General features: G+C 45.9%; 1 protein-coding gene across 1 annotated transcript; it reads left to right on the forward strand.

Annotated features, from left to right (window-relative positions):
• Positions 1-573: 573 nt before the first annotated feature.
• Positions 574-27,015, forward strand: LOC134407032 (G protein-activated inward rectifier potassium channel 1-like). The gene is made up of 3 exons (XM_063138769.1): positions 574-1,227; positions 17,151-17,367; positions 26,213-27,015. Exons 1-3 carry the CDS (start codon positions 574-576, stop codon positions 26,818-26,820), a joined length of 1,479 nt encoding a protein of 492 aa, XP_062994839.1. The 3' UTR covers positions 26,821-27,015.
• The last annotated feature ends 783 nt before the right edge of the window (positions 27,016-27,798 follow it).

Below are 27,798 nucleotides of genomic sequence, written 5' to 3' on the forward strand. Positions count from 1 at the left end.
ACCCACCCACGCCGCAAGCAGCAACAGCCCTGAGCGTGCAAAAGGACTTCCACCCCCAGTAAGCCCAGCATTTGTACTGGCTGGGCATCCCAGCAGCCCGGGCCATCGCCAGCATACAGGCGCCGCCCAGCCCAGCCAACCGAGCCCATTCCTTGTGGACTCAGCCTTCAGAAAGAAAGAAAAGAAAAACAATATCTGACCATCTGGGTCCAGTTTGTGCCATCTGGCACTAGCTTCATGCGCAAGGAAGGCAAGCCACGGGTCCAGGTCATGGAAGCCAGTGCCCCAATGGGCTCATGGTAAGTGGCTTCAATTTTACACCCACCGACATCGGCCCACGGTCAACCCATGAGAAACCGCCAGCCAATTTCACGTGCCAAGAGTCAATTGGCATGAATTAGCCAGTCCCCCCAGTACCGGTTCCCAGCAGAGCAAGGAGACCGTTCAGACAAGATAGGCAAATCTGGTTTATGTGTGTGAGCACAGAAGGGACCCTGTCCAGTCTGGTTCTTGTTCCAGCGTCGGTCACGCGGCGTAAGAACCCATCCAGGGCACCTTTTTCCCCTTGCCAGGATGTCAGTGGTGCGAAGGAAGTTTGGTGATGACTACCAGGCCGTGGTGGGCGGCTCGGCAGCCCGGAGGAAGCGCCAGCGCTTTGTGGATAAGAACGGGCGCTGCAACGTCCAGCACGGCAACCTGGGCAGCGAGAACAGCCGCTACATTTCGGACCTCTTCACCACCCTGGTGGACCTCAAGTGGCGCTGGAATCTGCTCATCTTCTTGTTGACCTACACCGTTGCTTGGCTGGTCATGGCCTCCATGTGGTGGGGGATTGCTTATCTCCGCGGTGACCTAGAGATGCACCACAATGCCAATCCGGGCCACAACCCCTGCGTGGCCAACGTCTACAACTTCCCGTCAGCCTTCCTCTTCTTCATCGAGACGGAGGCGACCATCGGCTACGGACACCGCTACATCACCGAGCGTTGCCCCGAGGGCATCGTGCTCTTCCTGTTCCAGTCGCTGTTGGGCTCTGTGGTGGACGCCTTCCTGATTGGGTGCATGTTCATCAAGATGTCCCAGCCCAAGAAACGTGCCGAGACCCTCATGTTCAGCCGTGCCGCCGTCATCTCACAGCGAGACGGGAAGCTGTGCCTCATGTTCCGGGTGGGCAATTTACGCAACAGCCACATGGTCTCGGCCCAGATCCGTTGCAAACTCATTAAGGTGAGTGCAAGGGTTCGAGCGACCCAGTCGCACAACAATGGGGATTCCTGCAGTACATGAGCTGCATTTGAATGGGGGTGGGGGGAGGCCTAAGTTCAAGGCTCAAACCCGACCTCTGACCTGGGGCCACGTCTCTGTGGCTTTGCGGAAATCTCTCTATCTCTATTCCCCCATCTATAAAATGGGAAAATTAAGAACTGCATCATGGGGTTATTGTGAGGGCAAGCACAATGAAGTCCTTTACAAATGAAAGCAGCTATATAAATGGTACATATTAGAAAGCACTGAGCAGAGTGAACACAGGTTCCAAGAAAAATGGGTGGGTAGGGCTGAGTTTGCAGCACAGACTCCTAGGTTGGTGATCAAGTGATTTTTCACTGCTACTAAAATGTGCACCCTCTGCAGTACGTTACAATTTTTGCAAAAATGTTCAGGTTTTGCTTTTGATGCTTGAGTTTTGGTGACTATATTCATTTATCAAAATATATATGTACAGACACAATAGATACACATACATCTCACGCTTACTCACTTTACAATCCTTACTCACATTTACTTTGGATTAAGCCCTGCTTTCAGTGGGATTTTGTCCCAAGCAATAATACATAAGATCAGGTTGTAAATCTTAACTTTATTCAATACCGTACAGTGCTTTTACATCTTCCTTTCCTTAAAATTAAACACACACACACCCCACAAAATCAAATACAGATTCAGAATAAAGGAACTTGGGGGAAACATCAAATCAGAGCATATGCAACTAGAATTTTTGCAAGCACATTTGAGTTATCTTAAGTCAGAGAACTTTGTTTCCGGGTGGAATAAAAATACTCTTAATAAATCAATAAATAAAATAAATAAATAAATAAATATGAGAATTTGTTTGAAAGTTCAACTCACTCTGACATCACATGATGAGTTTAAGTTTGTGCTGTTTAATTTGAGTGAGGAGGGCTCAACGCAAAACGTTTTCAATGCCAGCCCTGGGACAGAAAATCATACTAAATAAAGGAATGCCTTTAAGCATATGCAAAGTGCCTTTCCATAACCACCGAGCAGTTTCAGCACTGTAATGCACAGCTGAATACACGGTTGGCGCTATCAGTTTTGACTTCCCCAGTCATCTGTTGGAGAGAAGGGGATGGATTGCAGACCTTCCCTCTTCCCCAACAGGTGATTGGTGCTGTCACAGCTGCCCTCACTGACCATCTATCTGGCATGAAAGGGCCTGCATGGAAAAGCTTGCACCCAGCCCATTGCTCTCTGGGTCAGAGTCACAGTGGAGTAGCAGGAACAATCAGGCAACAAGAGCGGGGAGGGAACAATGCTTTGGGGAGGGGGGAAATCACAAGTGATGCTGGAATCCTTCCTTCCAATTCCAATTCCATAGGAACAGGTTGTAATTACTTGGCAGCGAGGGCTCGAAAGCACATTTGTCTAGGGTGGTGTCCTGGTATGAAAAAAAAACCAGATTCCAGGGCTGAGCCTTACTATGCCCTGTGTGAAGTTAAGCCCTGGAGCAGTGGTGCCATGGGGGGTGGGGGTTCAAATACACCTTGGCTGGATAACCCTATTTTATTTTAAAATAACTGAAGTAATACACATTAGCATCTAAAGGGGGATGAGTGCATACGACTATTTGAAACAAATGAATCAATACATGTAGTCCTCTCTAAAGAGAGAGAACCCTAAAAAAATCACTAAGCCACGAAGTCTAAAATTATCTGCTCTGGGGAGGAGGCAAAGGGGGCTTGCAGCAGATGCTTTGGGAGAGCACAGGGAGTAAGAGAGCAAGAAGGGGTGTGGTGCAAAATGGAGAAAGACAAGAGGCAGAAACACAGGGTGGGGGGGAGTTTGAAAAGTAAGATCCTCAGTAGTGTCTCCTGTTTTTCCTCTCCATCATGCAATAAATAATGAATGCATAAAATTCACGGACATAAGAATTTTCAACAGACGAGACCTCCCCAACCCAGCTCCCTCCAGGTGTGTTGGACTATAACTCCCATTATCCCCAGCCAGCACAACCATTGACTGGGGATGATGAGAGTTGTAGTCTAACACATCTGGAAGGCACCAGGTTTGAGAAGGCTGCTATAGCCACTCGCACAGATGGGAATTCTAATAAATGCCTAAACCTGTGGCTGTTAGCCCGCCAAGTTTGAAGCCTCCATGTTCAAAGGCAGGTTGTCCCATTCCTAGATACTGCCAGGGACAAATGATAGGTGAGGTCTGTCTACATTTTGCTTGGATTTTTTGATGGTATTTTGTCTCACCTAGAGTAAGAGTTCCTATCTGTTACACTTCACCTCTGTCTTCCAACTTGCAAAGAACAAAAAGGTGGTCCTTTGAAGGACCATTTTATTTACAAGTGCTACATTTATTTATTTATTTATCACATTTTTATACTGCCCAATAACTGAAGCTCCCTGGATGGTTCACCATGCAAGGGAGCAATAAGATACTGCAGGTTTGCTGAGTATGGAATCTATATCATTACAGAAACTGATGTTCCCATTTTAACAGTGATCCAAATATTCTTTCCATATCCACCATATCTATCAGAAAGTCAAATCATAGTCCACATTCCTTGCAGAACAAAATTAAGTAGATGCCATTTTAAATGAAAGCATCTGTAGAAACTCTAGTCTCTCTTAATTTAACATAATTTACAAATACAACATCCCAAAGTCTCAGCAACCTGGTTCTTACCTAGGGGATTTAGCTTCCCAGAGTCTTGCCAATCATATTTTAGCTACAACCAATAAATATTGAATTATGCCTTGAATTTCCTCCTTTACATAATCTTGAATATTCTCTAATAATAGAAGCTTTGAAGTATCTGGCTGATTATAACTCATCATGATATGAATAATCCATAAGATCTCTGCCCAAGACATTCTGATATATGGACCTCACGACATATGAGTTTTCCTTCCCTTTCTTCCACAGCTAGAATTTACCTTCTTTTTCTTCCACAACTGTTTCATCATATTCCTTATGCTCATTCCTGTAGTCGTCTTTAACCTCTTTGGGTTATAATGTCACTTCGAAATAACTTGGCAGTAGAATTCATTCAGTGACAATAAGATATAAAAGAACAGCCTATTATTCCAAAGATAATAGCAAAGATCCTCATCTATATATACCAGGTTGCATCCCGACTAAGGCTGCAATTCAATATCCACTGACCTATGGGTTTACTTCTGAGAAGACATGTATAGGATTTTACTGCAAGATCGTTGCACTTCATTCCCATTGAAATCAATGAGATTTAAGTCAGGATTTATTAGTCCCATGATTATCAATGGAATCTAAGTGCAATTAATTTAGACTGGACCCAGCCTACCAAGTTAATTTCCCCATAATTTTATATAGCTGACCTTTTAAGATTTCTATTAAACATCATTTCCTAAAGATCATTTCCTTCTGACCTGGTTCTTGCAAGTTATTGGTGGCCTCCTAAAATCCCTGTGATTTATTCCCTCCAGAACAAAATGGGTTGAATCCAGACCTATGCTACAATCCTATACACATTTACCTGAGATTAAGTCCTAGTGAACCAAATGGGACTTACTCCTAAATTGACATGCATATGATTGCATTGTAGGTTTAGTCATGACTACCTGGTCATGACTAAACTTACACCGCAATCATATGCATGTCAACTTAAGTCCCATTGATTTCAGTGGGAATAAAGTACAATTAACTTAGTATGGATCAGACCCCATTGATTTGTTTGTAAGAATTAATACATTCGGCTGCTTCTGTCCATACTCAATCCTTATTGAATTCTTTCATTGTATAGGTGCCGCTCCTTCCCATTTTGTAAAGTCTCCCATAGACCCATTTGAATTTTGTCATATATAGCATACCAGCAACAAAACAAAAATGAGTTAGTTGAACTCAAAGATGACAAATTTATGCCAGGACCTTAAAGGGCCACACTAAGAACACTGAGTTGGATCCAGACGTTGTCGTGCTTAGAGTAAACCCATTGAAATCAATGGGATGAGTCATCCCTAATTTAAGTTGTCCCCCACTTCAGTTTGGAACTCAGAACATGCAGGCACTGCGACTTCACCATCGTCAGGTTTTTCCCTCCTCTATCCCCTGCCCCCAAAATTGCTTTTTAAAAAGAAAATTCATAATAACATCTCGCCTGATGAAGCAATCTGGAAATCCCCAAAGCTTGTACATTTTTGTGATCTTTTGGTTGGCCTTATAAAGGCATTGCGCTAATATGGATTTTGAAATCAAGTCCCATTGATTTCAACGGGTCTATTCAGAGTATGATTTTATCTTTTCTCAGTTTGCCACGTAGAAGAGGGGTGCAGAACCTCAGGCCCAGGGGCCAAATCTGAGCCGCTGGGGGTCCCAATTCAACCCTCCAGGGTTCCCCAGATTACCACACCCCCTTTCTCAGCTCCTCCCCTCCCCCCTCCCCCCTCCAACCACTGATAATTTGGTGGTTTCCTAGCTTCTGTGCAGTTTTTTCCCCATTCTAAAAGACGGAAATGCCTCTCCCAAGAGTTACTGGCAGTAAGAGCTTGAAGCCACAATATGCTGATATTTTTTTCTCTTTTTTGCTTTTTGGCCCCTGCCCCCTTTTGCCTTCCGCCCTGCCCATCCCTCGAATGCAGCCCAGCCCCTGAGAGCTTCTCCAAAATGCCCTCCTGACAAAGAGGGTTCCCCAAGGCAAGGCAACCCCCAAAAATAACGCTGATCTAATTCTCTCTCCATTCGAACAAGCAACTGCACTTGACAACCATAACAGTACACTAGTTTGGCCTTGCTCTCCTTCACTGAAGGCTTCATCAAGAATCATCACTAGAGGCATTCAAGAGGCAGCTGGACAACCATCTGTCAGGGATGCTTTAGGGTGGATTCCTGCATTGAGCAGGGGGTTGGACTCGATGGCCTTGTAGGCCCCTTCCAACTCTGCTATTCTATGATTCTATGATTATATGAACTTAGCTTTATTAGAAAGGCCCTCAAATTTCAGAAGTAGTTTTGAGGCCCATCCCTGCCGGGGGTTGGCATTTGGGGGAAATCTGGGGCTAGCCAGCCCTTCTTCCTCTTGGCAAGGGCTCTTCCCCTGCTGCCGTAGCCCAGCCACAAGAGTAGGAAGAGCCTCAAGCTGTCACTCGCATTTTTGCGGCTGTCTTCGCGAGTTCCTGCATCCGTGGAACAAGCCGTTCTCTGACATGGCCCAAATCCAAGCCCAAGCGCTTTGACTATCAAAGGCAATCCCGGCTGGACCATCGAGCACCAGAGACTTTTGACATATCATGCCAGTTGCAACAGTCGGCATCTAGCAAACAGCCTGGCACTTGGTAGGGCTTGATTCCAACAGTTGAGCTTGAAGGTCAAAAACAGGGCTGTGTGCATTTTGTTTCTACCCATCCATATTTATTATTTATTTATTTATTTTATTACATTTATATACCGCCCCCCAGCCGAAGCTCTCTGGGCGGTTTACAACATTGAACTGCTGCTATCTGGTGCAAAACAGAGTACCCTAAAAAGTCCAGCTTTCACTTTATTTTTAAAAGCCAAGTTTCTAGTCCCTACTGTTACAAAAATTTAAAAAATCTGTAGTCTGTCCTTTACATATTCTAATCACATCATGAGACGAGTGTTTTACCGCACGCTCGTTACTGGCCACTTACGGTTTTCCGGGAGTCCTTTTGACGCCGCTGTCTCCCTTCCGCGCGTCTCCCACTCCTTCTGGTCTTTTTTCTGCAAAAAAAAAAAAGACCCGGTAAATCCAATTTATTTATTTATTTAAACAAAACTTGCTGCCATTTCCTGCTGTGTGCAAGAAAAGCAGCACAATAAGAACACCCACTGAATGGGCACATGATCATTGTTGCTTCCTCTTTCTTCCCGTGTGAAGGAAGAGGAAGCTGCTCGTTCCTATTGTGAGACAGCAGCAGGAGGCCATAGCGACCGGTAGGAAATACGATTTTTCCTGTCTAATGACCGTCTCAGAAGAGCCTAAGAAGGACTACAGAGGGTCTGGGGCTTAATTTAAATCTGGGTCTAGCCAAGGGTGGCCCTGTGTCCTCTTCAACAGTCCTCTATCTGAAGGGCTACTGGAGGACTGTCTTCTGTTTGAAGGGCTTTCCTGTCCAATTCCAGTTTGAAGATAGAGAGCCATAAGAACTGTTGCCCATCAATTGTTACAACTGAACAGCCAACTGAACTAGCAAACACACAGGTCACCTGGTCAAACCATAGTGAGATGTACTCTGTTTCTATTTAAATTATAAGAATTATTTCCAAATTTGCATCTCTACATATAAATTAGCACATCCAAATTGTATAGAAATCATCTTTCGTGCTCTTTTTTTTTTTTGGTGATAAATTTTCTGTCAATTGATACAGAGGTATCCTAGCCCAGTCTCAGAGTCTGCTAGGAATTTGGTATATACAAAGAGGTTGTTTCTGAGCATGTACTATTCCATCACATCTGGGTATCTCTAGCCCACCCCCACCAATCCAGGGTTAGCAAGTAAGCAGCACTTAATTTCTAAAAATAATAATAAGAAAAAAAAACAAGAGGTTGTGGGACTCAAGCACCAAAGCCAATCTCTCTAATCCCCAATGTGTGAGACTTCTGTGGAGGGAATTAATTTTGCACGTGCTCAGAGGTACTGTCCAGACATACATTTGGAGAATGTAGACAGAGAGACATTTTTCTCCCTCCCTCCTAGAACTTGGTTTCACACAATGAAATTGATGGACAGCAGATTCAGGACAGAACAAAAGGAAGCATCTCTTGGCACAAACCATCACTAAATGGATGGAATTCACTTCCACAAAGAGATAAGACAAATCCATCAAGGATAAGTCTACGAAAAGTTACATTAGCAATGATAGCTATAGTGGTGCAGTTAGGTAATTTTAGACTCTGTACTTGATGGTCTTATGGTGGGGAGGGAGGGCTCAGAACTTAAAAATCTTACCATCCACACTGTACTTACTTCAAAATGTATTAAGGTAGCCCTGCTGCATTTGGGGACTGCTCCTCATTCCACTGACCAGGGCCCTGGCCTTCTTCCCCAAAGCCCTACCTTGACGGCGCCAGTACACAGCTAAGTGGAACCTCTATAACTGGAGACAGTTTGCTACTCAACCCCAGTCGGTGAGGAGCAACAGCACGAGAAGGTTCTATCGACTTCTTTGTGCCCCATTTACAGCATTTATGGAAGCATCTGATCAAGGTCTGTGGGAAACAGGATGCAGGAAAAGACAGGCTTTTGGTATGTTTCAGCAAAGCTCCCTCCAGTGTGGGCTCTTAGGGGCCTCACTGGCCAGCAGCTGCTGCCTGAGGCAGCCGCCTCACTCCGCCTAACGGTAGGGCCGGCTCTGCTAATGCTCTAAGCCAGATGGGATACACTGTGATGCAGGCAGATTCCCAGTTGTAATGGAACTTACACATCCATGTGGCAGCGGTGGGGTGCGGGGCAGTGCCTACTCTGTGTCTTGAAGCGCCCTTGGGCAGGACACCCTCACCTTCTCCTCAGTGAGTTATCGTCTCCTCTGCTCATCCTTCTTGTCATTGCTATCCCTTGCTTCCTTGACAGGCAGGGAGCCAGTGGCAAAGGGGCCGGGGCAGCTGTTGCTCCTCCTTCTCGCCACTACCCTTGTCTGGGCCAGAGCCTGACGCAGGTGAACTCCAGGGAGCTCTTGTCAATGGAGCTCTTGCTGTGGGCCCTTCAGCAGGTGCACGACGCTCGATGCCAGCCCTGGCTATTTACTATTTCTTTCAGGGATGGGCTGCTTGTGGCCCTCCATACGTTTTGGCCAGCAAACGCCATCCTCCTGCACCGGGCCAATGGGAGTCGTGGAGGGCCATAAGCCGCCCATCCTAACTTTACTCATTGATGCAACCGATTTCTCTGAAGGCGATTCCTGCAAGGCGGCTTACAATGTTCTGGGGAGGGGCGGTAATGCCCAGGCACACCTCGGGGCCCTTGCACCAATTCAGCCGTAGGCAAGAGCGCGGCAGGCTTCCGGTCAGCAGCAACGCCGCCGCCGCCATCCTTCCCCGCGCGAGGAGGCCACGTGGCTGCGCGCACCGAGCCGCCCGCCGGGCCGCCGCGGCTCAGCTGCCTGCCGAAGACAACGCCTCCGCCGCCTCCGCGCTGCTTCTCGCACCCCTGATTAGCAAAGCGGAGGCCGCCGCAGCAGCAGCAACAACATTCTCTGCTGCTGAGCGAGCGAGGCGGAGAGATAAGTCTTATCACGCCGCCAGCCTCGGGCTCCTTTCCATCTTCCAGCCCGAAGAGCCTCCCTCAGATAAGTTGAAAGTCTTCTTTTTTTGCGGAGAGGGGCCAGGCTTCCCAGCCAGCATGCCCGACTCACCCCTCTCCAGTGCGCTCCTGAGACCCCGATTGACCCTGTGCGCGGGTGGGGAGACGGTATTCTTATCAGCTAGCCTTACCCATGGGTTTTTTTTTGGTGGGGGGGGGGGGTGACGCAGCCCAAGCTAGAACAACGTCAAAACGACTTTGTGCCCGGCAGAGTTGTTTGCTCGTCAACTGTGTATGCTGCGTAGCAACACCGTAACGGGGCGGGTGGACGGGGGGTTGTTACAGAGAACTACTACTTCCTGACGATGACTCATACAGATGAGCCGAGCTGCTGCTGGATCTGGCCAAAAACCATAATTATTATCATCATCCAAGCCTCAATTATTATTAAAACCAGAAACAAGTTTCTAGTCCTCATGGCTGGGGGATATAATTAGGGCTCTCCCCCAATGAAAGCATTTGTAACCAAACATTACAATTTGGCCATTCGGGGTGGGTGGGGCGGGGTGGACTGGGAGATCCCCAAAGGGGACAGTAAGGTAGTACCTTCATTAGGACCCCAAAAGGACCAAAAGTTTGAGTTCATTTAAAAAAATATGTGTAGAAAGTTTAAAAATAAAATAAAACACATTTCTCCATCCCTGCAGCTTTGGGTGTAGCTTGAAATTATTTGCACTAAACATAACCCTAATTTAATTATGGGCACAACCCTATGTATGTTTAGACAGAAAAAAAACACATGGCTGGCTGGGGAATGCTGGGAATTATAGGACTTTTTTTCTATCTAAATGCTTTGTGTTTCACCCTAAAGTCACAATCCTAGGCACACCTCCCTGGGAGCAAACCCCATTGAATATAGTGGGGCTAATTTTAAACATGTACAACAGTGGTGGGGAACTTTTGGCCCTCCAGTTGTCTTTGGACTGCAACTCCCATCAGTCCTAGCCAATGTAGCCAGTGGAGAGGGCTGATAGGAGTTGCAGTCCATCAACATCAGACGGGCCCACATGTTCCCCTTGATGGACAGGATTGAACTGCCTGTTGGCATAACAGAGTCTCCGTTCCATTTTCGAACTATTACAATCTACTTACTAGAGCTTTTTTTTCTCTCTTGTTCAGCGGCATCCTCTTTTTATTTTGCTCAGCTTCCAGACTGATAAATAGTTTTAACGAACTTGAAAGGTTGCTCACTTCTCTGTGGCTTTTTAGTTGCCCCTAATAAAGGTACGACCCTACTGTTACCTTTCAAGCAATTAATTAATTGATTAAAAATTAAACAAGTGAGGTTAAACAAAATGTTCAGTGATTCGGCAAGCCTGCCTTCTTTCAGGATGCTGTATTCCCTTCCTCTTCCATGCCCGGTTTTCTAGTTCCCTCTTCCTCTCAGCACTCTAGCCACTAAGCCCACATTGAGTGGTACTTGTGTGGGGGGGGGGATTTCCCCCTAAAAATATAAACCTTGTGGTCCTCCCAAGCATTCTTATACTTCTCTCTTGCTTTCTAATAGCCTCATTTTGGCTAAGAAGCCATCCTAATTCAGCACCTATTAGGAGATAGATGATATAAATAATTTATTTATTTTTAAATCACCAATACTTGGATATAGGTCCCTTTTTCGGATATTAAATGAAGTATGATATCTTTCTTCTGCAGGCATCTGCAGTTTGCACAGATTTCTGGATTAGAGGGACCTAGGCTGCTTTCATATGACTGTGTTTGTGTGTGTTAATTTCCTATCTCTTCTTCTTTGCCTGCTCCTTATGTTTGCAAATCCCTTCCTGAGGAACAGTTTCCTGGTGCCTTCTGTCTCTCTTTCTTCAAATCCTTCCTTTAAACTCACCTTTTCCATGAAGCTTTTGCCTTAACCACTCTCATCTGAAACCAAAGCAAATCATGTAACTGTGTTTGCTCACATTCACCCATTGTTATTGGTGCCTTTCCCACTCCCCAGCTCACTGCTAAAATTCATAATTTCAGCTCCTTGGTCAGGGAACTCTCTTATTTTACTTACGCTTTTCTGTACACCAAGGTCAGCTTCAGGTTTGAGGGGGCCCTTAGAAACGTGAACTCTAATGGGTCCCCTCTACATGGGTGGGCCTCTTCAAGGTAGGACCTTGTACCACAACAAAATAGTGGGCTTTTCTTGTTTCCTTTTAATTGCTTGAAGGAATGTCAGAGCTCAGCCTGCCAGCAGCATCCTGATGTCCACCATTTTGTTTTTCCGACAATGCCCCAAATATTCCATTAGTCTGGGGCGTTGTGAGAGAAACATGGCAGCCATTTTCTTTTTCCACCTGCAGTGCCCCAGTCTGATGCAACATCCAGGGCATTAGGAAAAACAAAATGGCAGCTGCTGGTCAAATTGAGGCTGACAGGTCTTGATCCTGTCTGAGGGCAGGCAGGCATCAGTCCAGTAGGCCAGTCCAATGATGACTTGCTGTGAAGTACATGTAAGCAGTTGGTAAGCTGATAATCAATAATGCCCTAAGGAGCAGAGAGAGGCCTTTTATCATTCCCTTCCTTTCTCAGTGATCTGATTGGCTGGGGATGTGTGATAAAATTCTCCTTGTCACTTGAAAGGCAATCACAGACAACCAGTCCTACCATGTGATTACATGGCACATGTTGGTAAGTTACCACTTGGCAAATGGCTGTTAGTATCCACCTAGTGTTCCAGTATTATCATTTTGTGTGCTACCAAGAGCATCACATTTTGCTTCCAGGCCCAATTCAAGGTGCACTGTTAAAGCCTTAAACCAGGGCTGGGCAACTTGTGGCTCTCCAAATGTGTTGGCATACAACTCCCATCAGCACTAACCAATATAACTAATGGTGAGGAATCATGGAAGTTGTAGGCCAAAATATCTGGAGGGCTACAAGTTGCACATCCGTGGCCTTAACTATCTTTCACCAACCTCCAGATGTGTTGGACTACAACCTCTCGATCATCCTGAGCCAGCATGGGGAAGGCTTCCCTAAACAGCTTGGGACCTAAATATCTGAAAAAGTGCCTCTCCCTATAGGGGCATGCCAATGTCTTATGCTCTTCAGAGGACGCTCTTATCCAGGTACCCTTGTTAGCGGAAGTTTGTTATGTGGTGAGCTAACATAAAAATATTAAGGGGGTGGGAAACCAAGTCCAATGAGGACTAAGCATACTCGCTAGCCATGAAATGTTGAATGTTCATTGCAAAAGGAAATGTTGAAATGGGAGACAATCCAGCACAAGTTCTCCCACCACCTGAGGCATGAGAGCACCCATGCCACTGCAGCCACCTCATGCCTCTTCCCTCATCTTGCCCATACACCCACCCTTTCCTTTATTACTCCCACTGCCCACCCGTTCCTCTAACCTCATCATGCACATCCCACCCTTCCACTTACCTCAATGCACCCTTCCCCTGACCTTTACTACCCCCACTGCCACATCTGCTCCCTGGAAACTTGCAGGTCTGGAAGAAGCGATTAGCGTGGCACTCACCTGGCCGCCACTTGGCTCTCACTGAAAGGATTCTCAGTGTGAGCCACAGGGTGGAGGGCTGAGAGCAACTGCCCATCCTGCGTTTCACTCTCAGAACCCCTCAGAGTGAAACAGTGGGCAGGTGGCTGCTTCAGAGAGTCCTGATAGCCACTTTCTCCCTGTTGCATTTGCCACAGCAGGAGAGTGGGACTAGCAGGGCTCTCCAGAGCAAATGTTACTGTGGGAGAGCAGCTAGCAGGGTTTCTGGACCACCAGGGGAGTGGTAGAAATGCCAGTTCTTCCCATTCTGCTGCCTGAGCTGGAGGGTTCACCCCGCCTTATGGGAGGGCCAGCTCTGATTTAGGGAAGGACAAAGTAGAATACCCTGACAGAGCATCTTCCAATGTATTATACTATCCTAGCTAGCACCCTAAACAGGAGCCTTCCTGCTAGGAAGTGAGGCTAGACTGCGACATTTTATTACAGTTTGGACTTATGCACTAATAATGTTAAAGTCTGTAATCATTGTTACATGAACATAACAGCCAAGGCCAGGTCAGCAAACTGGTAATAGTAGTGTTCAGCAGTTTTGGGAAGGAGGAAAAGGTGGGAAGGTGGATTAGTCCCCCGCCTCAAATAGCTGAGTAGTGCTTCTGCTGATTTCCTGATGGGGGTTGTGCCCATGAAGTCTCTGGAACTGGATCAAGGAAGAAACCTCACACGTCACATGTTTTTTGCACATGGGCTCCTCATCTAGCCCAGGGGTATGTGTGCAGAATCCTCCTTGCCAGATTTCTATTCATAGAAATTAGAAAACGTGTCCCTGCACCCACTAAATCATCTGAATTAAAGAGCCGCTTTTCCAGGGAATGCCTTTTGAACTTGACACATGGCTGTTGCATGCTGCGTTAATCCTGTTCACAAGCTCAAAAAAATTGTTGAGAGGGAGGGAATGCATCTTATTGATCCACTTAGCATAGCATTTTCTTTGCTAATTTCCCCCTCCGACAGAGTCACTCAAACCAGTTAACAAAACGTTTTTATTTTAAAAAAGCACAAAAACGTGTGAAAGCACAAAAAGAAAATGTGTGAAAGATGGCAGAATGAGGACTGATTATGACTTGGATAATAAATTTCAATGCACACAAACTTCCCTTCCTCCTGGCTACCTAATCAGTGAAATGTGAACGAATTTCTCTCTCTCTCCTTTGTTTAATGTACACACAACACTCTCCCCACTTTTCCCAACTATGTCACCTGTCTCTCAGAGGTGTACCACGAGAGAGGCCTAGAGCCCAATCCTTTGCATGCTTATCAGAAATAATTCCTGTTAAGTGAAACTTGCTCCCATGGCTCTGTGTACATATAGAACAAGAGTTGGAAACTTGTGGCCCTGCAGATGTTGTTGCACTGCAAGTCCTATCATCCTTCAGCATTGGCTCTGCTGGCTAGAGCTGTGGAAGTTGTAATCCAGCAACAACAGGAGGGATGTGATATAGAATCACAGCATTGCTTGTTTATTTTTGCCAACCCTTCACACTCTGCTCAGGAGGAAAATGGAGGGAAAACTCTCCTGTCCCCTTCCCACCACCACCCTGGGCTGGTCTATAGCCATGACAGTTATCTCTGGGGGAAAAAAACCTGTTTATTCCTGCAGCACATCCTATGAAAAAAGCTGCTGCTGAAGCTAATAATAATCTTGGCAAACATAGCTGCAGCCTCTCAGGACTGGACAGGGCCTGGGTGCAGTGACAGCTTCTTCCTTCCCTCCTGGCAAAAGTGCACATAGCTACATGAGGGGTGAACCCCACTGAGGGCAGGAGGACTTAATACCAAGTAAACACATATAGCAGTGTTGAACCTCTTTCAACCTGAGGGCTGAAATCCATTTCCAACACTATTGGGGGGCTGGAAAAGACAAAAGGGTTGGAACCAAAGTACAATTGAATTTTATCTTAAACCTCTCGCTGCCAGTAACTAGGCCTTAGCACAGGCATTTCAACCAGTGGAGGCTGGTGGCTCCGATGTCAGTGGGGCAGTTAATCCGCTCCAAGTTTGTCAGAACCAGCCAGAACGTGGTCTGACTGTGAGGTACCTTGGATATCTCCCTTAGAGTTCTGACTGGTTCTCAATGAGACCCAAAGCAGATTCACCGCTCCACTGACATTGGAGCCACCAGCTTCCACTGGTTTTGATGTTGCATTAAGACACGCTCCTTTATGAAGCCATCCATAGAAATAACTTTAGTCAGTTCTCATCCCCATTTCCAGCTCTTGTTGCAGGAGCCACCAGCTCCTCTTGTCATTCTTTCCGCAGCTTGTAAGATGAAAGAGTTTCTGCTGCTGTCAGTCGTCGGCCTTAAATGAGGCATGTTTGCTGGGAACAATTTGAAAAGACTTCGACCGCCGTCCTTGGCTGCTCTCGTCAGCCACTGGGAAGCCAGTCCATTTGAGACAAAAATAATAATAAAGGATCCTTGCCCATTCAGGCACATAACATCACATTTCGTTAGCAGATGAATTGCACACTGATTTGAGAAGGAGCGGGGGATTGACATCTTAGTTAATAAAGATGACATATCCCAACAGTGACCAAAGCGAGGGAACACATGTCTGATTAATACAGATCGGCAAGGCGTGCTGGCGCTTTTGTGGCCAAGAAAGGAAAATGGAGAGCTTCAGAAGTAGCTCAACGTGTTCAGATATGCCTGGACCAGCCCATTTCAAGCACCACGCTAACATGTCTTGCTATGGGGCTCACATATCCCAGCAATTGCTCCACTCCTCCATCTTCATTAGACTCCCCCCTCCTTCTGCCACCTTTTAATTTTTAGAAGCCAATTCAAGTGCCCATATCTCTTGTAAACACCTTGCTCATTTTTCTCTGCTAATTATCAGAGCAGCGTTTTCAGAAAATTGCTGCTAGACCTACTGACATTACTGGGAGTGGTTGGGAGGGATTATGAGGAGGGGAGGGTACAGGAAGTGTCCAGTCTGCATGGGCATCCTGGCCCTGCTTTTAAGAGAATCAGGGATAACTCACACAAAGATTCAGGTAGAAGATTCCCAGGTATTTCCCAGGGTCACTGCACAGAATGCAAGTCAGCAGACTATCAGTCCTAAGTCAGGAGAGTTGCCTTGTAGTAAGTTGCGAGCCCCAGAACAGTAATTGCCTTGCGGCCCAGCTGCCTTTCCCTACAATTTACAAACAAGTTTATTTGGAAAGATTTTAGAAATTAGAGGACACCTCAGTACATGGTTACAGCCGGAATTAAGTTTTGCAATCCATATAGCTTTGCTTCAACTATCAGAGGCAAGCTTGATCCCAGCATGCTGCAACCTCATGTGTCTGGAAACTACCCACCGTTTTAATTTCCCACAATACCTCTCCAACATCCCCGCTCAATAATTTAATATTTATTTATAAAATTTTGTCTCTCTTCTCAGCCAAAAAGGGCTTCTGGAGTGGTTCACATGCAACCAGTTAAACAAAATGGTACTAAACAGCTCAGTCCTCCAATAGAGAGCAACAAAATTTCAGTTAGAGCAGCCGGGAATTTGCCATGGCTACTACCCCCCCCCCCTCCCATATCTGCTGCCTGAGGTAATCGCCTCACTCTGCCTAATGGTAGATCCGGCCCCACAACTAGTGTGATAGGTACTTGAGTGGGGGTGTCTTATGCAAGGCTTGAGTTAGTTATACCTTTTGAAGTTAAACTTTTGTTAATCTGTGTAAGGCACTGAAAGACTGTGAGCCTTCTCCTGAGGAGACAGAGGATCCTGGAATTCCATTTAAAGGCCCGATTCCATAGAGATCCACTTCATATGATTTCCCCACCCCCTTTTGGAGAGAAGCCTATGAATCCATCTGACTGGGTCTTACTTTGCCCAAGGTCTCACAGTGAGCTGCCCCAAAAAACTCACATCTATGTCCCCCAGACCAGAATCCAGCCCAACACTGGGCCCCACCCTAAAATATGCTCTATATTTTCATTCGTTTTGACCATCAACAGTTTGCAAGGTGCTCCATACGACACTCTGGGGAAAATTCCCATCACTTTGCTGATATGAGATTTGTTCGTCGCTCACCGGGACCTTCTCTCACACACACCCCTTCACCCTCAACTCTCTTTTGTCTTTCTTTAGTCACGACAGACTCCAGAAGGTGAATTCCTGCCACTAGACCAATGCGAACTTGATGTTGGATTCGGAACTGGAGCCGACCAACTGTTCCTCGTCTCTCCTCTCACCATCTGCCATGAAATCAATGACAAGAGCCCCTTCTTTGCCCTCTCGCAAAGATCACTGAGGAGCGAGCAGTTTGAAATCGTTGTCATCCTGGAAGGGATTGTGGAAACAACAGGTAAGAGGCTGAATCTGGTGCACAATCATATTGGTAACATTTATATATCAGTGGGGTCTCCAAGATGAAGCCTGTGTTGTCCCCATCTGCAGTCTGGGGGTTAATAATACTAGGGTGACCATATTTTGGAAACCAAAAAGGAGGACAACATGGTCGCCATGTTAAAATTATTTTTAAAAAATAATTTTAAAACCTCAAACTTTAAAAAAAAATCCTAAAACTCAATAGATGGACAGATCTTTTTCAAACTTAGCATAGCTAAAGTCCTTGTTAAGAGCAATCATGGTGCTGTTTCATCTCTTTATCTTTAAAAATAACATTTTTTTAAAAAAAATTAAATCCTCAAATTTTTTAAAAAATCCTAAAAATCAATGGATGAACAGATCTGTTTCAAATTTGGTATGACTAAAGCTCTACCTAAAAGCTATCATGGTGCCAACTTTCAGCTCTTTATCTTTAAAAATGATGATTTTAAAAATAATAATTTTAAAACCTCAATTTTTAAAAAAAATCCTAAAAAAATCAATGGATGTACGGATCTGTTTCAAATTTGGTATAACTAAAGCCCTTCCTAAGAGCTACCATTGTGCCAAGTTTCATGTCTATCTTAAAAAATGACAGCGTTATAAGCATTTTTGTTAATTCCCATTAGAGCTGCTCTTTGGAAAAATCCGGATTTCCCCTCCCAGATTTGTCATCAAAAACCCGGACAAATCCGGTCATATGGTCACCCTAATAATACCTACTTTACAGGGTTGTGGCAAGGATTGCAATAGACAAAGCATGTGAATCACTTTGAACACCCTCAAAGCACTATCAAAGATCTTTGGATTAGTAGGCAGATTTGGAATGTTGACAAAGTGTTGTGGGTGCTCTTACAATATGGCTGTCATGGGGGTGGGGCTTTTCCATTCATAAAATACCTGTGATGGTAAGCATGTCCAGTCACAAAACACTCATTTCCCAGAAGGCAGATGAGTGAGACTAAAAGAAAAGTAACTTGGCCAAGAACCTAAATCAAAGATAGAGGTGGGGTCTGAGCTGAAAAGCACATTCTTTTGAATCCAGATAATGATGGTGATGGAGGGAAGCACTTTCAGCATGGCATTTAAAATATTATAGTTTTAAAAATCTTAAGGGGAAAAAAATAAAAATCAGGAGGAGCTGGGCACCTGGTGGGCACCATGAGTTATATGTGGGTGCCACGTTGCAGACCCCAGGCCTAGCACAAGGGAGGTTTGGCAAGCCTAAGATCACATTGGGTTTTCTCACTAGTAGGCGGGTCATGTTATTTACTTGCAAGCCAAAGGCCATTAATAACACCTATACAAAATTACAAAACATATGACAGTTGTTCAACCAGGTTGAACAATCAACCATGATGAGCATCTTCAGATGGGGGAGGGGGTTTCGCACTTTCCTTCTGTCGTTATGGCCTCCTGCAGCTGTCCCACAATAGCGACACTCTCTTTACATGGGGAGAGGAAGAAGAAGCAGCAGCAACCATGTGTCCCATTCAGTGGGTGCTTTTATTGTGCTGCTTTTCCAGCACACAGCAGGAAATGGCGGCAAGTTTCATTTTATAAAAATAAGTAGGATTTTCCAGGCGTTTTTTTGCTACGGAAAAATGAGCAGAAGGAGTGGGAGGCACACAGGAGGCGGATGACGTCGTCTAAAAGACGCACAAAAAACCGTGAGTGGGCAACAACGAGCATGCGATAAAATGCTCGTCTGATGACACTCTTAAGTGTGAATTGTTCACAGTCAAGGGTCACTAGGCTGTAAGCAGGACCGACTGGACCGCATGACAGTGGTGGGCAGAGCCTGAGTTGGTGATGGGCAGGGTTGGGCCCCGGTGGCCCCTCCCCACCTCTCAGATATACAAGGAAGCACACACCTTGCACACACACACCCAACACAACAAAATTACATCTTCACCACTTGAGTCACCAACAACACACATCCATCCAGCTCTTCTGGAAATCTCTTCCCTCGACTCTACCCACCAACTAGGTGTTTTGAAAAATCACAAGTTGGCTGCCTCCCTTGTCCTAAACCGAGATTGTCCTGGCCTTTGTTCCATCTACATATAGGCAAGGAGGACACTGAGAGGTTCATCAGACAAGTGTTTTATCGCATGCTTGCTACTGCCCACTTACAGATGTGTGTGTATCCTTTAGATGACAACTTCTGCCTCCCGCACACCTGCCACTCTTTTTTCCATAGCAAAATAGACCCCTTTTATTTCAACTTTTTTTTTTAAACGGAATGTGCCGTGATCTTATGCTGCGTGCAAGAACAGGGGTGCAGTAAAAACAGACTCTGAATGGGCCACATGGTCTTTGTTTAATTCCTCTTTCCCCTCCGGGAAGAATGAGGGTGTGCAGAGAAACGACAGTAAGGAAACATGATTCTCCCCTGTGTGATGACGCTCTGAAAGTTGTAGGAATGTAAGTAAAGGACTTCTTTTCTGCTCCACACTTAGCTTGGAGTCCTGTCTGCATCACAGCCGAGGAATTTTGCAAATGGGAGTGTTACCGAGAGATTAATTATCTGACTTCCCCCTCTGGTGTTACAGTAATGAACGTTTTTATACTGTCATACATAGAGAACAGTGCTGGAGATGGATGAGATATTTCTCTTTTAGGGTGTAATCCTATGCAGAAAAAAGTCCCACTTGGGAGAATGCTGGGTAATTTTGGACTTCTCCTGTGTAAACATATACAAGATTGCAGCCTTAAGCTCTCAATTACTGTTTTTAAAGGGGAAGTTACCCTGTGCTTATGGAGGGGAAGCAAGCCCCACCCCACCCCCTAACCCTTTATTCCATGGCTTAATTTGAGTCTCCCCACCCCACTGGTGTCAACTCTGCAGCCTGCTAACCCATCCTTAGGACCTGCTTTCAAGTTCTGCAGCCCTATTTCAAGTCCTTTGAAGTTGTTTTGCTTAAAAGCAATAGCAGCTCTAAAATGAGGGAATAGGAAGTCAAAAGAGACCCCAAATGCTCTTCCTCTGGTTGCGTTGCGTTCCCAGGTTGCTTCTGTATTAGCAGCATAGCTGAAGGGAGAGACCTGACTTATGTAGTTGGTACATATTTATAATCTTTCCCAGCCTTCTCCAATCTGGGACCCTTCAGAGGTGTCGGATTACAAATCCCATCATCCCCAGCCAGCAGAGCAGGGAGCAAGATTAGGGAAGGCTGGTCTTGCTTAGGAATGATCCCACTTGGCTTTTGAGAATTTTCTTAGCAAGTGAAGGCTGAATAACATTAGCGAGCACACAGGTGAACGAGTCCTTGAGCATGTGGCTGATACAAGTAGGTTCCATAAAGCTTAAACAATGTTAATGTATTAAATGAAGGGGGAGCAGCTGCTACGTAACATATGTATTTATTCATTACATTGCTGTCCCTCCAGTGAGCTCAGAGCAAGGCACATAGGGTTGAATCCAGATTGCATCACACTTCGAGTAGACTTATTGAAATCAGTGAAACTGACAAACTAAAGTCCCTTTGATTTCAGTGGGTCTCCTTTAAGTAAGACTAAATCTAGATCCAACTCCAAGGTTTCCTCTTCCCACCCACATGCTTTATTCTCACAACGGTTTTGAGAGGCAGGCTAGGCTGAGAGTGAATGAGTAGCCCAAGATCAGCCATCGCTTACAACAGCAGGGATGGGAACCTCGGGTCCACCCGGGGGGCAAATCCAGTGCTTCAGGGTTCCCCAGATAGCCATGCCCCTTTCCCCTGACCCTACCCAACTTTGGGGGTTTCCCAGCTTTTCTGCACTGATTTTTTCCCCATTCCAAAAGTTTGAAACGACTCTGTTAAGGCTTAGTTTCTGGCCATAAGATCTCTAAGCTGCAATATGCCGGTTGGCCCCACCATTTTTGCCTTTTGCGACGCCCTGTTTGACTTTGGTCCCACCCACCACTAGGGGTGTTGGAAGAATCCATTTGCAGAGTAGAGGTCAACAAGAGAGCTCCGGCTATTGGGCGGTATAGAAATGTAATAAATAAATAAATAAATAAAAACAAGGTCTTGTCAGTTCAGACCCTAGGATGTCTGTCTGTTTTCCATTAACTGGCCTGACAGTCTGCAACGAGTTTTCTGTGGTTTTCTGTGGTTTTTGAAGTTTGCACAAATTTTGGCCGCAATTTGCTCAAAACTCTATTTGGGCAAATTGCAGCCTGACACACACAATAATGTGCAAAAAATCCCTGGAGTGGGGAAAACCCATGGCTCAGCTCACAAATGCAAGCTGAGTCAGCCATGCCACGGATCTTTGTCGGTCCCCAAAAGGACTAGATTTCCTAGCGCTGGGCATCCCTAACTGGAATGCAGCCCCTGAGAGGTTTTCTGAAACTGAATTCAGTCTTTGAGCTGAAAGCGGTTCAGCACCCTGGACTGGAGATTTAAACCTTCATCTAAGTTCAACACCGCAGTGGCTTTCCAGGAACAGTAAATACATCAAGGAAACAGGACAGATCCAAAGGAAGAGGCAATTTACTTGGCTCAAGGACGAGCCTGTAATCTTCATCCAAGTCATGAGAAACACGATCAGCAGCTGAACATTAAAGCCAAAAGAAGCACAATTAAATCGGTGGATAAATTCCAGTTCGACAGTCCTTACGGTATAATGTCATTCAGAATTTTAAATAGAACATTATATATTAATACGTATATTCTGAGTATTTGAAGTTATTTTTAGATGTAGCTAATCTAAAAGCAGAGAAAATGGACAGTGTTAGGGCTTAGCGTTGGGGTAAAAATCCACCTTGGCCCACGAGGGCAGTTGACGCCTCCGCGTCTGGCCCACATGGGCCCAGGCGGACGCACCCAGCAGCAGGGACAGGCTCGCCTTCGACAGCAGTTGGATATGGTTCCATTCTGACCTGCACCCTTTGCCCTGTTGCAAAGGGTGTGTTTTTCTCCCGCCACCACCCCGCGCCAATAGGTGCCTTAAAGGCCCTTTTAACCTTGTGTTAAGAGGGCCGTTAACGGCCCCGATTGGTGCGTGGGGGGAAGGCAAAGCGCACTTTCCGGGGCCTCCGGAAAGTGCGCAGTTCCCCTGACACACCATTAGCACAGCCAGGGGAATTACACACTTTCCAGAGGCCCCGGAAAGTGCGCTTTGCCTCCCTCCTCCCCCCCTTGCGCCAATCAAGGCCTTAAAGGCCCTCTTAATGCAAGGTCAAGAGGGCTTTTAAGTCCTCGATTTATGCAGGGGGAAGGCCAAGAGGGCTTTCTGGGGCTTTCAGAGAGTGTGCAATTTTTCCGGCCATGCTAATAGCATGCCAGGGGAATTGTGCACTTTCTGGAGGCCCCAGAGAGTGCACTTTGCTGAGGGCTCAGGAGGCTCGTACAGCCTCCCGGGTGCTCATCGGAACAGGGACGGATGAGCAGGGATTGGCGAACTCGCAGGGCGAGCCCCCCGCAAGTTCTCTATTCCCTAATAGGACTTAAACCTTGTTTGGAAAGAAAGAGCCCTTGGGCTTGAAATCAGCCTTCTCCAACCTGTTTCCCTGCATGTGTTGACTACACAACCCCCACAATCCTCAAACAGCATGAGGATTGTGGAAGTTGGCATCCTACACATTTGGGGGCACAGGCTGGAAAAGTCTGCCCTAAACCCTAGGGCCAAAGCAAACATTACTTTCACTTCCATGCTAAGGTCCTGATATAGAGGAGGGAGCCCTCTGCCTACTCCAGATTAATAACAAAAACTCTCTTAGCCGTAGCTGCTAAACACACATTTAAAGTAATGTCTTTTTTGGTCCCTCGATGCTATTCAAACAGGTTCTGGGGCTGCAACCTGACAGCCCTGAGTATCCAGGTACGTGGAAAAGTTTCCCCACCCATTTCTGTGTGCGTTTGTGAGCGTATTCTATTTAATCTCGCAACATTCAGAATCTCCCAGCAGCTGAACGGGGCTGTTTAAAAGGGTTAATGAAACATGCCTAAGCAAATCTAGCTAAGTCAATAAAGACTGCTAGGAGACCGACTGTCACCAGATGGAGCAACAGGTCATGCCTTACCTCTACAGGAAGCAGAACTGATGGATGAGCTGTGCAAATTTAGCACTTATTTCTCCCCCCTCCCCTCCCTTACCATATGCTGTCCTCCTCATCTCTTCTAAACTATGGGTTGGGTGCAGAGGAGGTTAGTCATGCTTTCCACTGAAATCAGTGGGACTAAAGTGGGACTAAGTTCTGCTGGTATCCAGCCCCATACTTCTTATCAAGGCTTGTTTCAGTTTCATGCACCTACTTTCTTAGGGCAACATTTTGTGGGTCTGCCACAGTGGCACTGAAAACAGACCCGGGGTCTGTGTGCATGGTGATTCCACGGGAGCACAGGATGCAGTTGGTTCTTGGAATTTGGCTCTCTGAGAATTCCGATTTCATTATTTTTTAAAGCAAGTTTCTAGTCCTTAAGGCAGGGGCGGAAAACCTATGGCCTCTAAATGCTGTTGGGCACAGCTCCCATCATCCCTGGCTGTGGCTGATGGGAATTGGAGTCTGGCAACATCTGGTGGGCCACTGGTTCCCCCTCCATGCCTTCAGGACTAAAAATTTGCTTTAAAATATAATGAACGAGGAGTTCTTCGGTAGCATCTTTAAGGATATGAAGATGTACGTGGAAACTTAGAAGCCTGAGAGGTGGCAGAACACAATCTCCAGTGGATAGGGACAGGGGTTTCCTTGCTCTGCATAGCTCCTTGCCCTCTATCCACAACAGGCAAAACCAGAATAATTATGCAATATAGTAAAAGAAAAGAAAACCTTTACCTTTATACATTATATATGATGACACGTTATGCGAAATGAAACTGCTATACTGTACATTATGCAAAATAAAAGTATTCATTATGCAAAATAAGAGGGGAGATTGAAATATGTTTAATTTGCAGAATTTGTACCAAATTCTGCTTTTATTGCCTGTGTGCAAAATGTATATTTATTTAGTTCCTTTAATCTTGGGAATAGACGATGCTTAGACGGGGACTCTGTTTTTCTAATAGGAATGGCCTTGAGCAATTGCACAAGTGATGCTAAGGATGCCTTTACCAGTCCAAACCAGAGAATCACAGACAAGTCAGGAGTCTCTTTGCACATTGTTGTGCCAATTGATCATGCTGAGAGCATAAACTACGGGTAGGCAATCTTCAGCTCTCCAGATGTTTTGAGCTACAACTCCAGCTCAGCTAGTCCAGCATTCTGTTCATACAGTGGCCAGCCAGATGCTTCTGGGAAGCCCACAAGCAGGGCATGAGCACCATTACAGCACCCTCTTGCTCATGTTCCCCAGCAACCGGAGGCAATATAGAGCTATCATGACTCACAGCCATTGATAGCCTTATCTTCCATTCCCCCTTTAAAGCCATCAGAGTTGGCAGCCGCCACTACACCTTGTGGAAGCAGGTTCCGTAGGAGGAAGCGCTTCTTTTTGCCTGTCCTGAATCTCCCATTGGATGAAGTGATCTATTGCAATTCACCCCAAGATCTCCCAGTAGATCCCAATCTACTTTCTGACCACCCCTACCCTAATGTGTATATATGTGTTTATTTTCTTTTTAATGCTATGAATATAGTTAATCCAGGATGTGACTTTAAATAGCTACCTTTTATTTTATTTCCAGAGCTAATCTCTTGAAATACGGCTATTCCACTCAAATGACATTGGCACATGAATTTCCCACTTCCCGAGAACTCAAGCAGTCTTAACAGCACAGATCATTGGCCACTCAGCGTCATTGGTTGCTGTAGTAAATTACAGCATCCAAATTCCAGTCCTTCTTGGCGTGGCTTCGGTTTGCACTAGAAAATCATGTTAATGGTGTCTTCTGTAATAAAATACAGAAAGAATGTATGTTTGAACACGTGGATCTGTGTAATGTCTTTGCACAGATGCAGGGAAGAGCTGCTTTGATAATTTTTAAGAAGAAGGAAGGATACTGATGCCCGAAATAAACAAACAAGTCAACACGAGCAGCTCTATTTGGAGGGGAGGGGGGGAATGAGGCATCTGTCCCCTAACTATTCCCCATCCATTTGTGGCAGAGAAATCTCCCCACAACCATATAAATTTATTCCAATGTGTGATAACTTCTAAGTGTCACAAATGATCTTCTCCTATCCTTTTCCAGCAATCTCAATAGAATATTGATTATCTGCACTGTCCTTTCTCTCCACCAGCCCCAATGGACACCAACCGCTACTGCGATACCAAAACTGACTGCATTCATGCATGGGTTAGGATTCCAAGGAAATAAGAGATTAGATTAGATTAGATTAGATTAGATTAGATTAGATTAGATTAGACAGGCAGTGGATTTTAGGCACAGTTGAGGGCAAGCAAGATCTGAAAGGGTTGGTAGACGTAAGCAGTAGCAACCTGTAAGGAACCAGGAACATGGCTTCAAAGAAAAGTGTGAGCTTTGCTACCTAGGGAGAGATGGAAGGGCCCACTCCAGAAGTTCTCAAGGCTGAACCTTTGCCAGGGCCACCGAGACGAGCAGAGGGTCCTCTGCCCTAACAGTGCTCCCCATTTCCACTCTGCACACAGTATATCCAAGAAGGTCAGATGTCACTAAGAGAATTCTCAGTCTTCCTGTCCCAACTCTTCCAGGTTAGAGGGGACCCACTGAGAGTCCCAAGCTTGAGTATCCCCTCTCTCCCCAAAGAAACCTGGAGCCAAAGAAGATCCTTTGGAGGACAAGGTGGGATCCATGAGAGGAGCTGTCAAACACAGGGCAGCGGGGTGCCGGGGGGAGCAGTATTGTTCACTCATGGCACCATAGTGTACAAATCCAAGCCTGATTCTACCATCCATTTGTTCTCTTAGGAATGACGTGCCAAGCCAGGACCTCCTACACAGAAGATGAAGTCCTCTGGGGCCACCGCTTCCTCCCAGTGATGTCTCTGGAAGATGGCTTTTTCCGCGTGGATTATTCCCAGTTTCATGGGACGTTTGAGGTTCCGACGCCCCCATACAGCGTGAAAGAACAGGAGGAGAACCTGGCTCTCTCGTCACCTTGGAACACCCCAACCGGGAGCAACAGAAGCAGAAGGGAAAAGATCTCCTCTCTTGACTGCCTCGATCTCTTTGAAGAGAAAAACAGCCGGCTTCCCAGCAAACTCCAGAAAATTTGCTCCGAGAAGGGGAATCTCCAGAGAGGGGTCCTCAGCCTCTGCTCCAGCAACGTCGAGAAAGCGTGTAGCACCGGTGACCTCTTGAAGATCCAACAGATCAGTTCGGTCTGCAGCATAGAGGATGGGAGCGAAAAGATTCAATCGACGGCCTTCAAAACCAAATCGGAGTTACTGGCTCGCTCCACCGGCAACCTGGAACTCCAGCAGAGGTTTTCCCCAGCCCCACACACCTTGGGGGTGAGATTAGATGGTAATTTGCCTGCCAAACTACGAAAAATGAACTCCGGGCTCTTCTCCTAAACAGCAGCCGGCCGCACAGCCAGACACAATTGCATTTTAAACTTCTGGATTTCTCGGGTTACTACTGTGAAGAACAGGAGTGGGGAATCTGTGTGCGCTGCCCCCACCTCACCCTCAGATGCTGGCTGAGGCTGATGTTGGAGTCCACCAACGTTGGGGGGGGGCACAGCTTCCCCACATCTGGTGAAGATGATACCGGACTGCATCATGCACTAGCAATGTCAACTCAATTGAAACTAGAATAAAAACCATAGCTTCAACCTGCAATAAATTGTAGTTCTATAAGCGTGGGGTGGGGCGGAGACCAGGATGGCTTACACCCACCTTCCCCAGCCAATACATCTGAAAGACACCAGGTTGGGGAAGGCTGGTCTTCATTGCTCCTCAGTTGTGCTTTTGCCGCTGGCAACTCAAATGAAGGAAAAGCCCAAGTAGGCCTAGCATTGCCTCCCTTTGAAACATTTGCTCCACTAATTTCAGCGCTGTGAAGGGTTCCATTTGCACCTGTTCCGTGTTCTGTCCTCCATTCCTTAATCATACAAACCCAAGAGTTTCTGAGGGCACCTTAAACGCTCACCCATTTTATAATGGCCTAAGCTTTTATGGACTAAAAAGCCCCCTTCAACAAATGCGTAGAGTGCTGTCTGCAATTGTCAGATGAATATATGTAGCATGGGCATAAAGAGAAAAAATGTACATGTTAGGATGTAAAAATGTTGGGGGGAAAGCTTTTTTCCTCTTTTTAAGTGGTAACAGAATGCAAAAAGCATAGTCTCTGACAATTTGGAGCGTACAGTAAATATATGCAAAATAACCTTTCACAGCAGCAGTAATTGGTACTGAAGCCGTAACTGAATTGTCACAGACTGTAATTTGGGCAATCTATTGGCATTTAACTACAAGCTTTACATCTCTTCCCCCTTTACACCCATGTGTGTATGTGTGGATAGATGATAGCTAGCTAGCATGCATCCAATC

The sequence above is a fragment of the Elgaria multicarinata genome, chromosome 11 (genome assembly GCF_023053635.1).
Source record: "Elgaria multicarinata webbii isolate HBS135686 ecotype San Diego chromosome 11, rElgMul1.1.pri, whole genome shotgun sequence".
In the NCBI taxonomy this organism is placed as follows: Eukaryota; Metazoa; Chordata; class Lepidosauria; order Squamata; family Anguidae; genus Elgaria; species Elgaria multicarinata.

Bases quoted from the DNA above. Each gene is read 5' to 3' on its own strand.
- LOC134407032 (XM_063138769.1), top strand. From the start codon at position 574: ATGTCAGTGGTGCGAAGGAAGTTTGGTGATGACTACCAGGCCGTGGTG. The intron at 1,228-17,150 runs GTGAGTGCAAGG...GTCTTTCTTTAG, and splicing joins TCCGTTGCAAACTCATTAAG to TCACGACAGACTCCAGAAGG. The intron at 17,368-26,212 runs GTAAGAGGCTGA...TTGTTCTCTTAG, and splicing joins AGGGATTGTGGAAACAACAG to GAATGACGTGCCAAGCCAGG.